The sequence below is a fragment of the Chelonoidis abingdonii genome, chromosome 2 (assembly GCF_003597395.2).
Source record: "Chelonoidis abingdonii isolate Lonesome George chromosome 2, CheloAbing_2.0, whole genome shotgun sequence".
Classification (NCBI taxonomy): Eukaryota; Metazoa; Chordata; order Testudines; family Testudinidae; genus Chelonoidis; species Chelonoidis abingdonii.
In genome coordinates, this window is record NC_133770.1 from 139,162,067 (window position 1) to 139,176,539 (window position 14,473).

The 14,473-nt window shown below is 44.9% G+C and overlaps 1 protein-coding gene across 2 annotated transcripts in view; it reads right to left on the minus strand.

Annotated features, from left to right (window-relative positions):
* The window catches only part of DNAH5 (dynein axonemal heavy chain 5), a 253,591-nt gene that overhangs the window by 177,677 nt on the left and 61,441 nt on the right, over positions 1–14,473 (minus strand). For both annotated transcript variants that reach the window (XM_075062684.1, XM_075062685.1), the window contains exons 19-24: positions 13,949–14,188; positions 12,769–12,959; positions 12,564–12,663; positions 10,649–10,785; positions 8,435–8,636; positions 6,369–6,604 (exon numbers count right to left, since the gene is read on the minus strand). In XM_075062684.1, coding sequence (XP_074918785.1) covers positions 6,369–6,604; positions 8,435–8,636; positions 10,649–10,785; positions 12,564–12,663; positions 12,769–12,959; positions 13,949–14,188 — 1,106 coding nt within the window. The remainder of the gene's footprint in view (positions 1–6,368; positions 6,605–8,434; positions 8,637–10,648; positions 10,786–12,563; positions 12,664–12,768; positions 12,960–13,948; positions 14,189–14,473) is intronic.

Sequence of the window (14,473 nt, forward strand, 5' to 3'; positions counted from 1 at the left end):
ACTCTAGTGCAGGCCCTGCTCTGGTCACTCAGGGAACAGAAAACTACTCAGCCAGTGACCAGTATATTTGCCGTCTACCAGACTCCTACCACTAGCCTGGGTCTGTCACATATCCCTCCCCCCTGCTCAACACCAAGGGGTTGGGCAGCTTGGGATGCCAGACAGTGCACACGTGACAAGCCATCACCATTACCATGACAGCTCCCTGCTCTGTGTTGCACACGGAACTGGAAAGGTTGGAGGGATAAGAACCACCTGGTCACTCTTGTGTTCTTCTCCTTGTTCCGCTGCATCCATTGAAGAGGGGCATGGTCAGTCACGAGGACAAATCTGCACCCGAGCAAGTAGCAGCGCAATGCTTCCATGGCCCTTTTTACGGCAAGGCACTCTCTCCCCACTACTGCATATTTTTGTTCCCTCGGAAGGAGTTTCCTACTGAGGTAGAGAATTGGGTGTTCCTCCTCCCCGACCATCTGTGATAAAACGGCCCCCAACCCTACTTCCAATGCATCTGTCTGCAGGATAAATTCCTTGGTGAAATCAGGGGCTATCAGTACAGGGTTATTGCAGAGGGCAGTCTGTAGGTCTGTGAATGCTTCCTCTGCTGCGTCAGACCATCTCACCAGATCAGGTTCATGGGCTTTCACTAGGTCTGTCACGGAGCTTGCCCTTGTGGCAAAGTGGGGGAGAAATCGTTGGTAATACCCCATTACACCTAGGAATGCCCGGACTTATTTCTTCCGATGTGGTCGCGGCCAATTTTGAATGGCCTCCAGCTTGTTCACTTGGGGTTTTACCAGACCTTTGCCCACAATGTAGCCAAGATATTTGGCCTCTGTAAACCCTACAGCACACTTGGCAGGGTTTGCTGTAAGGCCAGCTCGCCTGAAGGTATCAAGGACTGATTCCACCTTTTCTAGGTGGGTTCCCAGTCTGGGCTATGAATGACCACATCGTCCAAGTAGACAGCAGCATAACTGTTATGTGGGCACAGTAGCTTGTCCATGAGGCACTGGAAAGTAGCTGGGGCTCCATGTAGTCCAAAAGGGAGGACAGTATATTGAAAAAGACCCTTTGGTGTAGAGAACGCAGTCTTTTCCTTTGCGTCTTCTGCAAGGGGAATCTGCCAGTACCCCTTTGTCAAGTCTAGGGTAGTAAAGTACCGGGCATTCCCCAGACGATCCACTAACTCATCTATGCGAGGTATGGGATACACATCGAACTGGGATACTTCATTTAGTCGCCAGAAGTCGTTGCAAAACCTTGTCGTGCCATCAGGTTTGGGCACAGCACAATTGGGCTGGATCACTGACTGTGGGATTCTTCAATGATCCCCAACTCCAGTATTTTTTTTACTTCTGCTTTTATTTCCTCCCTTTCAGCCGCTGGCACCCAATAGGGCCTCATTGTTATTCTGGTCCCAGAGTTCGTGACGATGTGGTGATATGTCTCGGTTGTTCAACCCGGTTTTGTTGAGAACACATCTTGGTTCCGGAAGATCATCTCAGACACTTCATTCTTCTGGTCTGGTGTTAAATCAGGAGATGCTCTCACCTGTTTGGAAGGCTTGTTTTCCTGGATAGTTATGCACGCCTCTTGTGCATGCCAGGGTTTCAGAAGGTTGATGTGATAAATCTGTTCTTGTTTTCGGCGTCTTGGCTGCCACACCTTGTAGGTTACTTCCCCCATGGGTGCAACCACCTCATCGGGCCCCTGCCATTGGGCCAAAAGCTTGCTTTCTGCTGTGGGTACCAACACCATCACCTGATCCCCTGGTTGGAACTGTCGGACTTTTGCCTGACAATTGTAATAGGTTCTCTGGGCCTCCTGGGCCTTTTCCAAATGTTCCCGTACAATAGGGGTGACATGGGCTATCCGGTCTCACATCTGTATTACATGTTCTATTTCTTCCCTCATTGGGTTCCTCTTCCCAAATCTCTTTGGCGATATCTAGTATGCCACGGGAGTGACGTCCGTAAAATAACTCAAATGGGGAAAACCCAGTTAAGGCCTGAGGTACCTCCCGGATAGCGAACATAAGGTAGGGCAGTAGGGTGTCCCAAACCTTCCCGTCCCGACTTACCACCTTCCTTATCATAGCCTTGAGGGTTCAGTTAAACCTTTCTACCAACCCATCAGTCTGCGGATGGTAAACTGAAGTTCTCAGGGTATGTATATGAAGCAGCGTACAGAGGTCTTTCATTAGCTTTGACATAAATGGAGTTCCTTGGTCTGTTAATATCTCCTTTGGTAGCCCCACTCGGCAAAGATCCCCACCAGCTCTTTGGCTATCGTTTCAGAGGCCGTGTTCTGCAGGGGGACGGCTTCTGGGAAGCAAGTAGCATAGTCCAAAACAACAAGTATATATTGGTGGCCCCGAGCCGTCTTCTCCAGGGGTCCCACTAGGTCCATGGCTATTCACTCAAAGGGGACTTCTATGATGGGAAGGGGTACTAAAGGTGCCCTCAGGTGGGGACGGGGACTGCGCAGCTCACACTCCAGGCAGGGCGCACTGTACCTCTGCACTTCTTCATGTACTCCGGGCCAGAAGAACTATTGTAGGACTCGTGCCAGGGTCTTCTCTACCCCCAAGTGCTCCCCAAAAAGATGACTATGAGCAAGACTTAATATAGCATTCGGTGTTTTTGAGGTACTAAGATCTGCTTTACCTTCTGCCCCTGTACTGGTGCAACCCAGTATAAGAGATTCTTCTTCATTATGAAGTAGGGGCCTGGTCCCTGTGTTCTCCCTTCCTTGGGGACCCCATCTATTTCAGCCACCTCCTTTCTAATGTTGTTGTACCTTGGGTCTTCAGCCTGGTCCCGTCCAAAATTTCCTCTTCCGGGACTAATCTGCCCAAGACCTAGGGGCCCAGTTGCCTCTACTGGTTCAGAAGCCTTAGGGTGGGGGTCAGACTCAGGTGCTTCTCCCTCCTGGATGGCCTTCTTTTCAGTTGCTCGGGTCTGCCTACCTATGAGAGTGACCTTCTGGCTTAGGGCCAGTATTCAGGTTCTCAAGACCTTAGCTGCCCTCCTTTCCCTTTTCGACTTTCTACCCTGTCTGGGAATGGAAAATAAATCTGGGGATATTTCAGAGAAGACTAGGGGTTGACAATTTACTGTGGATGCCTCACTAACTTCAGGGTTCCCCTCTTTCTCCAATCCTTCTACTGGGAATAAGTCTCCAAACTCTGGGAAGTCCCTCCCTATGAGTACCAGGTATGGGAATTTAGGGACTACACCTGCTGCTACCTCAGTAGTGTTCCCCTGAATCTCAATTTTTACTGGGATGGTGGGGTAATAACCAACTGTCCCAACAGATGCATGTTATCCCCGTACGCTTAGCCCGCAGCAACTGACTACACTTCACAAGCTTCCCCGAGACAAGCGTGACAGCACTCCCCGAATCAACCAGTGCTGTGGTCTCTACCCCATTTAGCTTTACTGGTCTGGTGTACATATGTGGGGTTAGTGAGACCCCCACAAGGTGGATTAGGAAGCATGGGTCTGCCCAGTTCCCCAGGTTACACTGCATAGGATCCTTAGCACTGGGACACTGTGCAGCTATATGTCCCCACTGCCCACAGGCATAACATCTGTATGGGGCCTTAGGCATTCCCCGGTCTCTTGGTTTGGGCAGTCTAACATCGCGATCCTCTTCTCCCTCAGTGCTCCAACTCTTTGTGGCTTCTGGTGGGCCTTCAGCCCCTCTCTTTTTCCACCTGTGATCCCCTGGTTTCCCAGTTACCCAAGCTCTAGGGCTTGGTGCAGCTAGGTTAACCCGGGATGCCTCTTCCTTAACTGGTCGGGTCAGCTCCCTCGCTGTCCTTCACCTCTCTACCAGTGCGACAACCTCATCATAGGTGGAGGGTTTGTTCTGGCTTACCCAAGCACGAAGGTCTGGCAGTAGCCCCCTCATGTATCGGTCGATGACCAGAACCTCTAGTATCTCTTCCGGACTCCAGGATTCCATTCACAACCACTTTCGTGCGAGATGGATGAGGTCATACAATTGGGACCGCGGGGCTTTGTTTTCCTGGTACCTCCACTTGTGATACCGCTGGGACCGCACTGCAGTCGTTACCCCAGATCTGGCCAGGATCTCTGCTTTCAGCTGGGGGTAGTCTGCTGCAGCCTCTTCAGGAAGATCATAGAAGGCCTTCTGGGCGTCCCCACACAGGAATGGGGCAAGGATGACAGACTACTGATCTCGAGGCCAGGCCTGCCGTAGGGCTGTCCTCTCAAAGGCCAGAAGGTATGCCTCCACATCATCCTCCCGCGTCATTTTTTGCAGCCAATGGCTGGCCCATATGATCTGCGTCCCATCATGGCCACGGTTCAGCTCTGTAAGGGTCTTTACCTGGTTTACCAGTTCCCGCAACATAGCTCGGTCTTGAGAAGCCTGGTCCATCAGCAGGCAATTAGTCTCTTCTTGCAGCCACACTGCCTCCTGTTGGGCAGCTGCCTGGACACGTGTAGCCTCCTGCTGGGCCGCCGTAGCTTGTATCATTGCCCACACTAAGTCTTCCATTGTGATGAAAAAAGAATAAATAAACCCTCTACCTTTATTTTTTTTTAAATCACCCTCCTTCTTCTGCCACGCTGTGTGCACCTAATCCCATTTCTCACACCAGTTGTGACAAAGTTCCTCCTCTACCTTGGTGGGTCCTGCGCATATTGGCAGATTTGCTCACCTCAGTGATCTTCCCTACAGTCTGGGTCAACTCCTCCTGTGTCTGATCAGGAGTTGGGAGGTTTGGGGGGAACCCGGAACCCGGGCCCACCCTCTACTCTTGGGTTCCAGCCAAAGGCCCTGCTGGATTTGCAGCTGGTCGATAAGTACCTCTTGTAACAGCTGCCATGTGACAGCTGCAACTTCCCTGGGCTATCTTCCCCAAGGCCTCTCTCAAACACGTTCTCTTATCCTCACCAGCACAGGACCTTCCTCCTGGTGGGTCTGATAACGCTTGTACTCCTTAGTTCTCTAGCAGCATACCCTCTCACTCTCAGCTCTTTCCTCTTGCTCCCAGCTCCTCACACACACTTCCTCTCCTCTGGCTCCCCCCTCCCTGACTGGAGTGAGCGCCTTTTTAAACCCAGGTGCCCTGATTAGCCTGCCTTGATTGGCTGCAGGTGTTCTAATCAGCTTGTCTGCCTGAATTGGTTCTAGTAGGTTCCTGATTACTCTAGTTCAGCCCTTGCTCTGGTCACCCAGTGACCAGTATATTTGCCGTCTACCAGACTCCTGCACCCCACTGGCCTGGGTCTGTCACAGTGTGTATAAATATCTTCTGTCTGTGTGTTCCATTCTACACATCCCTAGAAGCGGGCTGTAGCCCACGAAAGCTTATGCTGAAATAAATTTGTTAGTCTCTAAGGTGCCACAAGTACTCCTGTTCTTTTTGCGAATACAGACTAACACGGCTGCTACTCTGAAACCTGTCAGCCTGCCCTCTCCCACTCATGAAGCCGCATAGTCACATCACCTGCCCTGCTCTAGCACCTATATTGAAGCCCAGTTCTTTTCAGGATCCATTGTGCAATTGCCATTTAAGCCTGCATGGACTTGTTCTACCAGATTCCAAAGAGCTCTGGCTATTCGTCTAACAGTCACCTCTTTTGTGTCTCCATACGCTTTGGCCTCTCCTGCACCCAAGGGCAACAACGTTCTTGTCAACTGCCTTAGTAATTCTCATTTAAGAATTTCACTTGCCTGAGCCTCTCCATTTCTCTCTGCTACTATGACAGGCTCATGTCTACATGCTGCCTCTTGGCTCATTGAGTTTACATTTGCCCTAATGGCAGTTCTGCACATGAAGGACTTTCAGGACCAGACTCATTTTATTATTTAACTAATTAGCTCACATTAGCACTACTATATATAAAATAAAAATTCCCCTCTCACCCCTATGGGTGGTATGTGTCTTCCTCAACCTCAGGTCCTCTACCAGTATTAAATACTATATATATAGTATTTAACTAATTAGCTCACATTAGCACTACTATATATAGCACAACCAAGTGGCTGTCATTGTGTACAGGAACATCTGCACAGCGTATGGGCTAGACCCTCCCAAGACCAGATGGGAGATTCCACAGAAGGTTATGGAGAATAGCAGGGCTCCAACAGATCCCAGGAACAACATCAGAGCTCTCCGTCCAAAGAGTGCAGCGCTAGGAACAGCTAAGATACTGCGCAGAACCCTCAAACTCCCAGGCCTCTGGTAGAGGACCCGAGGTTGAGGAAGACACATACCACCCATAGGAGTGAGAGAGGAATTTTTTTTTATATATATATATATATATATTCTCATCACATTTTCAAAATTTACACTGCAAGTAAACACACACTTAACCCCTTTTACTTACCTCAATAGGTACCACTTGGAAGTCTATGGGGATTTGTTGCTCTCTAATCTCTTTTAATGCAGCCATAGCTATTCTTATGTCATCCAAATCCTTAATTTGTCGATTCAGTTTCTTGCCGATTTCCTCTACAAATGTGAAAATATTTTCCATCTCTGTTCTGTATTTCTTGTTACAGTGATGCCCCAACTCAATCATCCAAGCCTTGGTTTCTGCAGCCAGTGCTAGCTTCAGATCAGCTAGAAAACAGAGAACAAGTCATTTTATATCATTTCCCCAAAAGCAGGTTTTATACACGAGTCTCTTGTTAAATTGTCAGTACTTTTTCAAATACAGATATTGATTTTGTTTTCAAATGACTGTTACATATGTGTTTTAGCCTCGTGTTTGTGAGATTAGGAGATTTGGCAAAAAACAATGTAAATTTTGTCAGAATGATCATTTCAATCTCATCTTAAAACAATCTAATTGTCGAGGACCTGTTTTTGCCTCTAAGGGATATAAGGATGCTGGACAAGGGTCCTTGAGCCACTGAGCTTTGGTAGTTGGAGCCTATATGCTTATAGAAGGCAGTTACCGTAATGTCTTCAGGGATGCTGGAGAGAACATGCTGAAGAGTGGCAATGACTGTCTCTCTACAAGCATTTCAGAGTCCGATTTTCACAAGTGCTATAACCAATGCTCCACCCTTCTGTAAGTGCATAACCTCAGTTCTAGCCTCCAGGTACAAGTGTGCATGTGGTGAGGGAAAACCATGCATAGAACTCAGCCCACCATCCTTTTTGGTGTACATAATACTGTTCATAGCTCAAGTGTCACCCCAAGCAGGGTGCACGTAAGTGATGACTGATTCTTGTGTTGGAGTGCTTTGCATGGACCCTGCACTCTTCCCCTGCTGTGAATTCACACAGAGGGAGCCACAGTTTGGCTCTTTACTTAATTTCTATTTTACACAGTTGTGAGCGCTCACATTGCACATGTATTATCTTCTTCATCAGTTTAGTTGTCCACACCCCAATTTTATTCACAGAACTATCAGGTTAAATAAAAACATGATGGGACAGTTATTTAAATCATTTTAGAATAATTGGGGGAGGGAATTAAGTGAAATCTTTAAAAAACTAATAATACCAAAACTACTCATTTAACTTGTAGGAGCTTTGCCATTTATTTAAAGGGCACAAGTTTCCAATTTCAATGGGGAAAATTAAGGCCCCAATTCTTACTTCTGCTATGCTGATGTAAAACCTTTTACAGCAAGATCTAAATCAAGGACATGAAACTGCTCTGGCTTCAATAACGAATATATATTAGTGACAATGCATAGGATTAGTTTAAATTATCCCATTTAATATAGGTTATTGCTTGTATGTCCTTCTATTACCTGTGCAAAGTGTGACATTTATTATTCTGATCTGTTATAAGTTCCTATGCATGGAGGCCTCTTATTCCCATGAGCATGTTACCTGTTTTGTGGGTCATAGAATGAGGCTCCTCCCTCCCTTTGAAGGGCCACTAGTCCCCATGGTGCATAGGTGGGCAGGGAACGTGCAGGAAGGGGAAAGGCAGGCTGGTTGAGTCTTGGTTCCGCCCACGTGCTGGCTAGTGTGATTACGTCACACACCACTTTATCCCCTGCAACAGAGTGTCTCCCTCTGCTAGTGCAACTACACCCACCCCTTGTAGCCATGCCCCAATGAGTTCTGAGCATACCAAGTAGTTCCCCCCCCACCCAACAACTTTGAAACAATTTCATGAATTGACTCTAAATGTAAGTAAATGCATTTGACTCGTTCCAAACAGCAGTAACATTTTGACACAGATAATTCATGCTTCAGATCTGAGCTTGAAGGGTAAAAGTAGATCTTATCACAGAAGCCTGGTTATAAGCTTAAGATACTGTCCCTCAACAGAACCTTTTTATGGGTCTCAGAAGTATAATTATGGTGAGAATTTAAAAGTGCATTTTAAGGCAATAGTCTCAATTGCTTCAATATGCATTAATGATAAAGGTCAGAGTGAGAAAGTATAACATTTGTTCTACAAAATACTTGAGCTGACCACTGTACCAGTATATAGTGCCATAGCTCCCACACAGATGTATTCAGGCTCCGAGTTTATCTCCAGCTCCAAGTCTCTGAAATGGAGGATCTGGGACTCAAATTCAGAGAGTAAAGGATTTCCTGTTATGAACTTATTGATGGTTTCCTCCTTCTTCCTTTGCCAGATGTGGTCATAACATTTGAAATGCTCCAGAGCTGTAAGAACCTCCTGGAATAAATTACAAGGTCAAAGGAAGTTTCTCAGTGAGCAGCTGTGAATAAGTAATTTCTCAGATATTTCTGATGTTGGTCAAGTTCAGTTGAAGTAAATGGTGGGATAAGCTGCATTTCAGCAATAAACAGGAGGCTGTTGAAATGTTTAAGTTAAGCAAATCCTGCTATATCTATTCAGATACAAAAAAACTAAACATACTGAATATGGCTGAACAAGTCACTATGTACCTGTTGGATTATTTACTACTAAAACATCCTCTCAGTTGCTAGTATGCAACCTCAACTACAAATCAGTGGAAATAATATGGTCCCTTTAGGTTGAAAGGGGCAATGTCTTAGGGCTTGTCTACACTACTCACCGGATCAGCAGATAGCGATCAATCTAGTGGGGGTCGATTTATCGCATCTAGTATAGTATAGACGTGATAAATTGACCGCTGAGGGCTCTCCCGTTGACTCCGGTACTCCACCAGAACAAGAAGCGCAAGCGGAGTCAACGGGAGAGCGTGAGCTGTCAACTTACTGCAGTGAAGACCCCGCAGTAAGTAAATCTAAATACGTCGACTTCAGTGATGCTATTCATATAGCTGAAGTTGCGCATCTTAGATCAACCCCGTGTGGTAGTGTAGACAAGCCCTTAGTCAGTCTGGTGGCAAGAATTCAAATAGAGGAGGCATTGTCTCTTCTCTTTGGATTATCTCTCTTCCCATAGCCAAGAAGAGTTTTGAGACAAAAGTGTGCTTAATTAGTTGGCAATCTTTATTTTTTTATATTGCCTTTGGCACTTTCCAGTAACTCACCTCCATATTTCAACTTCTGAATAATGAGAAATAAACATTACTTTGGGGTTTATATATTTACATGCCTATGAGGAAATAACCACTATCCTGGATTTCTACCAGTGTCATGTGCTGGACTTTGCTATTAGATTCATAGGGCAGTAGTGGTTCACTTATATGTTAGGCAGAACCGTGTTTAGGCCTTTTGCACACTGATGATGTACTGTGACATGTACATTCTCATCTGTGCCCTTTATTCCATCCATGAATGTATGCATTTCTGGCCAAATCTTCAATGCAGTTACCAGCCCTAAATGATGAGCTGGGTTCTGAGCAGATACAGGGTAGACCAAGGTAAATCCCCCTTCCCAGGCTGCAGAGCACCTTCAGAAGCCAGTGGCTATGAGTAGGCCCAGCAGACACTCATTGCCCATACAACAATACAGTCTCTGAGCCTAGGGTGACCAGACAGCAAATGTGAAAAATCAGGACAGGGGTGGGAGCAATAGGAGCCTATATAAGAAAAAGATCCAAAAATCAGGACTGTCCCTATAAAATCGGGACATCTGGTCACCCTAGGCTCAACGCTTTCACACCAGGAACACCACAGCATGCAAGGAATGTACACCCATAGCGTCATCTCCCCACAGCCAGACCACTGCACCTCAGGCAGCTGAACATCTATGCCTCTCTCCACAACTGCAGAGGCAGCAGCTGGATTTTCCTCTGAGCACTGAATACACCAGTCTTACTAAAGCACTCCCACTAGCTTTGGCAGAACTTTTACTTGAGTACTCAGGATCTTGCCTTCTCACGAATACATTTCTAAAGTAAGTGTCTTGGTCACTAGTGAAAAATTACCACCCTCATTCTGTCATAGATCATGAAGATGTACTAGCTACACTCTTTCAGATGTGTCCAGTGAGGTAGTTCACACCCTGGGGACTTGTTATGAATTTTTAGTTTTATGTTAAACAATAAGCTTGAACTCCCATAAAGCTTTCTGAGCTGCGTGCTTTTTTACTGTTCAAAGTTACCCTTTCTAGACATGATGCAACTACAAATGTTCTCTCTCTCCACCATCACAGTTTCTCTTGTTCTCATTAAGCAATTTTTATAAATGTCACCATCCTATATGCATTAGCCGAGTGTTGTAGGCTCCTTATATTTCTTGGCATAAGGACAGTGCCATAGATAGTAAGATTCAACCATAACCCTGCTCGCTTACCTTTTTGGTAGAACTGAGGACAGTACTAAGTACAGAGACCAATTTAATAATTTCCTTGTTCTCAGAAACACTTTTGTGGTAGTTTTTGTTTTGCACTGGAGCAGGCAAGTTTGCAGTTGCTACTTCTGAGGTGGTATCTAAAAGGACAGAGCCATTAGAAGTATTTGTAAAGACCAATTTAAGAAAATGTTATAATTCTCAGTTCGACAAAACTCCCAAGTTGAAGACATGTAGTCTCTCAATAGGCATTCCCTCTAAGTCTTAATATTTTAATCAATCAAAAGAGTATAGTCGATTTTACGAGTGGCTGATACAAAGCCATTCTTCACCAAAGACACATAGTGAAGAGACAATCCTTGTCACCAAATAGCCACCTGTTCACTTCAAGCTCCCCAGCACCGAATAGGACAGTGCACTCTGTTTCGGTCTCACCCGAACAATCCCCGTTTTTCTTTCTTTCTTTCATGAGTTTATATCACGTACATCACTTGGAGTGACTAAGCCAAAAGTGTGGTATTTGGAAGCAGCATCAACCAGCTCTAGAGGAAGATCAAGTCAAATCATCTCAAGCAGAGGAAGGTGGGCCACCATTCAGGTATACTGATATTAAAGAAAGGGGGATCCCAAAAAGGCACCCTTTCCATCCCTTTTGCTAAAAAATGGAAAAACTAAATTAGCATTATGTGTACTTAAGTATTACTTCAAGGATGGTCCAGTGATTAAGGTGCTAGCCTAGAACTTGGGAGACCTGGTTTCAAGTCCCTGCTCCCCCACAGACCTCCTGTAGCAACTGGGCTAGTCAGTTCACCATCTGTAAAACAGGAGTACTAGCACTCCCCTATCTTACCAGGGTGATGTGAGGATAAATATATTAGCAGGTTTGAGGCATTCAGATACTACGCTAATAGGGACTGTGTAAGTACCCAAGATAAGCAGATACAAACAATTTGGCTTAAGTTCAAATTCACTCCAACACTAGTATAAATCACCACCCAGGAAGTAGATACCACCTTAAAATGTGTTTTTAATCATTTAGGTATCTGAATGTAAGTGGTTGCACAGGCAGTCACAAAATAAACTTTGTCTTTAAAAGTCCATATCGCAGTGTTAGTCTACTTGCACCCCATCCTGAAATCCTCAGAGCAGCTTCTCTGTGACCACTACAATCACTTGTGCAATACATTTTCTTATACTGAAGAATGGAAATGTAAGTGCACTCTGCTTCTGGTGTAAAGTAACATTATAAAGGGGTAAGTTAAGTGCAGGTCTAAAGATTATACTGTGGCTGTGAACTTAGTGTACATTGGCTTGGGCATGGAAACATTCTACCATAGTGGAGTCCCCACAAACATTTTGGCTACCTCAGCCAGAATTTCCGTGAAGGTACTGGGAGGGCTAAACGTCACAGAGGCAGGGCTGCCACAGCTTTAGCAGGGTACAGTTAGCACTCTCCTTAAGCCAGTTCAGGTAATTCAGATGGGGGATGGGCGGCCAGCAATATCCCTAATCCCACGCCACTTCCTGCAGCCCCCATTGGCCTGGAGCAGCGAATCACAGCCAGTGGGAGCCACAATCAGCCGAACCTGAAGACGGGGAAGGTAAACAAACCAGCCCGGCCTGCCAGGGGCTTTCCCTGAACAAGCGGCGGACCGGCTTTGAGAACCACTGCTGTAGACTCTCCTGGTCCTCATATACCAGGATAGCAAGCACAGGGATTGTGCCCAGCCCCTCACTGTATTTGCATCCTCTTCTGCTCATGCACCACAAATCTGGCCTCCAGGGTGATATAAGATTAGTGTATTCTGAGTGATATCATCTTCATTTCCAAGTAGTTATACATATCCCAGAACACATACCGTAGGAAAGACAACATTTATGTCTAAATCTCAGGCAGTGATATTATAAAGTTAATTACCCCGAGCATTTTTGACTCCAGTCTCTCTCATTCCATCATCAGAATCACTGTCTTCGCTACTGCGCTGCAAAGCAGTTATTTTTCTTTCTAGCATTTTTTTCTGTGTAGGAAGTAGAATGATCATATTTATTTTCTGTCCAAAATTTTTCAAGAGCAGGATTTTTAAATATATTTTAAAATGAAGTCTACTGAAGACAAGACGAACCTTAGACATTCTCTCTTTACTCCACTGCCCAACTCCTTTCATGACACTGACAATACTCTCGACAGCTTTATTAAGTGTTTGCTGTACCTCATCCAAAGCTGGCATCATAACAATATTTGGGATAGACAGGTTAATGCTAGTCCGAAAAATAGGCTGAGCACTCTGTTTTTGCTTAGAAGCACTGTCATTGTCTAAAGGAAAAACAAAACAGATTGTTATAAGCACAGTTTTAAAAACCTGTACGGTATTCTTTATTTTGTCCATGGATACGAAACTAAACCAATTTACAGTGATCTGTTTTGACCATCTATAGCTTTTTTTAAATATAGTATATTGGTGGTTACTGAACTTAGTTCTGTTTAGGGGAACACTTATTCCAGCTACTTATTTTGTAACTGAGGCTGCATTAAAAGACTCTGAAGTCAATAGCAACACAAAAATCCTCTAAACTCTTATGCCATTACTTTATGCACTCCCCCCACCACAAAAGCTGATTGGTATACAAACATTTGAACAAAACTATCAGCAAATAATCTGATTTGTGCACTCAAATACAGATTTGCACATTAAATAGGACATGAATTTTTGAATATTCAAATATTGTGGTGCACAAAATTGCAGATGCAACTTAGATGAAAGATGGAAAGCCTCTAATTTTATTTATGTCTTTAAAGGTGGGCTGCCAAGAAAATAAATTGGATTTGTGTCCACTCTCATGATATATGAACAAGTCCTAAAAGACGTGTGTTTGTCTGTGGCAGCTTGTCAGCTAAGAAGCAGAGGGAGTTGATACCTGTAGTGTCAAAACCTCTCTATACAAACTTCAAGACCCAACAGGTTACAGTGTCCCAGCTTTTCAGTTATAAAGTCTGGTCACCTTGTGCATGCACAAGGCTATGCCTACTTTCATACATCTGGCCCTAAAATATTTATATTTAATTTTGCTATAATAAACATAACCTACCAGTAGCTAGGGATTCATCTTTTGGGGAAAATTCCCTGGGAAAATGTACAACGCAGGCAACTGTGGTGTAACAAGCCAGCCCACAAAATTCCTTGTTCACCTATTCCACCCTCCTTTGATGATCTGGCATTGGTTTAGCATGGTACTAGGATATCATGTCTAATTGTTCTTTTCGGCATACTAGTTCAAATGTAAAGTAGTAGAACCTATGGCTACCTAAGAAGCTGATCGCAGAAGAGGCATGAATGCGCTTGCGTATGGTCTCCAGAGTGTTCCGAGTGACCTTCAAAAGGGCGTCAATATTGCGGTGATTGAAGTGGGTAAGCAGTTCTTGGGCTTCTTCCTCTAACATTTCCATCTCCTTTCTCTTCTTCTTTGTTAAAGGAGGAGACATTCCAGCCATAATCTGACTTGCTGTATGAGAGGATGCCAGTTTCTCCTTTCTCCCTTCCTCCTCTGTTGTTAAAAGCAAATCAGTAAAATTATAGTAATTTAGAACATAATTTATTAAACTATGGAGAGAAACAGGAATGCAATTACAGGTCTGGAAATTAATAATTTTTAATACCATCTTCATAAAGAAGTGTAAGAGAGCGGATGTCCATAATGTCTTGCCCATGGGTAAATCACTTTGCAGTTTACAGTGACCTGGAGACTAAATTCTATATTCAATACAGACCTAGTAGATTTACCCCTGGGAATGTGAAGATATGTCTTTCTGCCTATCCAGTCAAGCCTTGT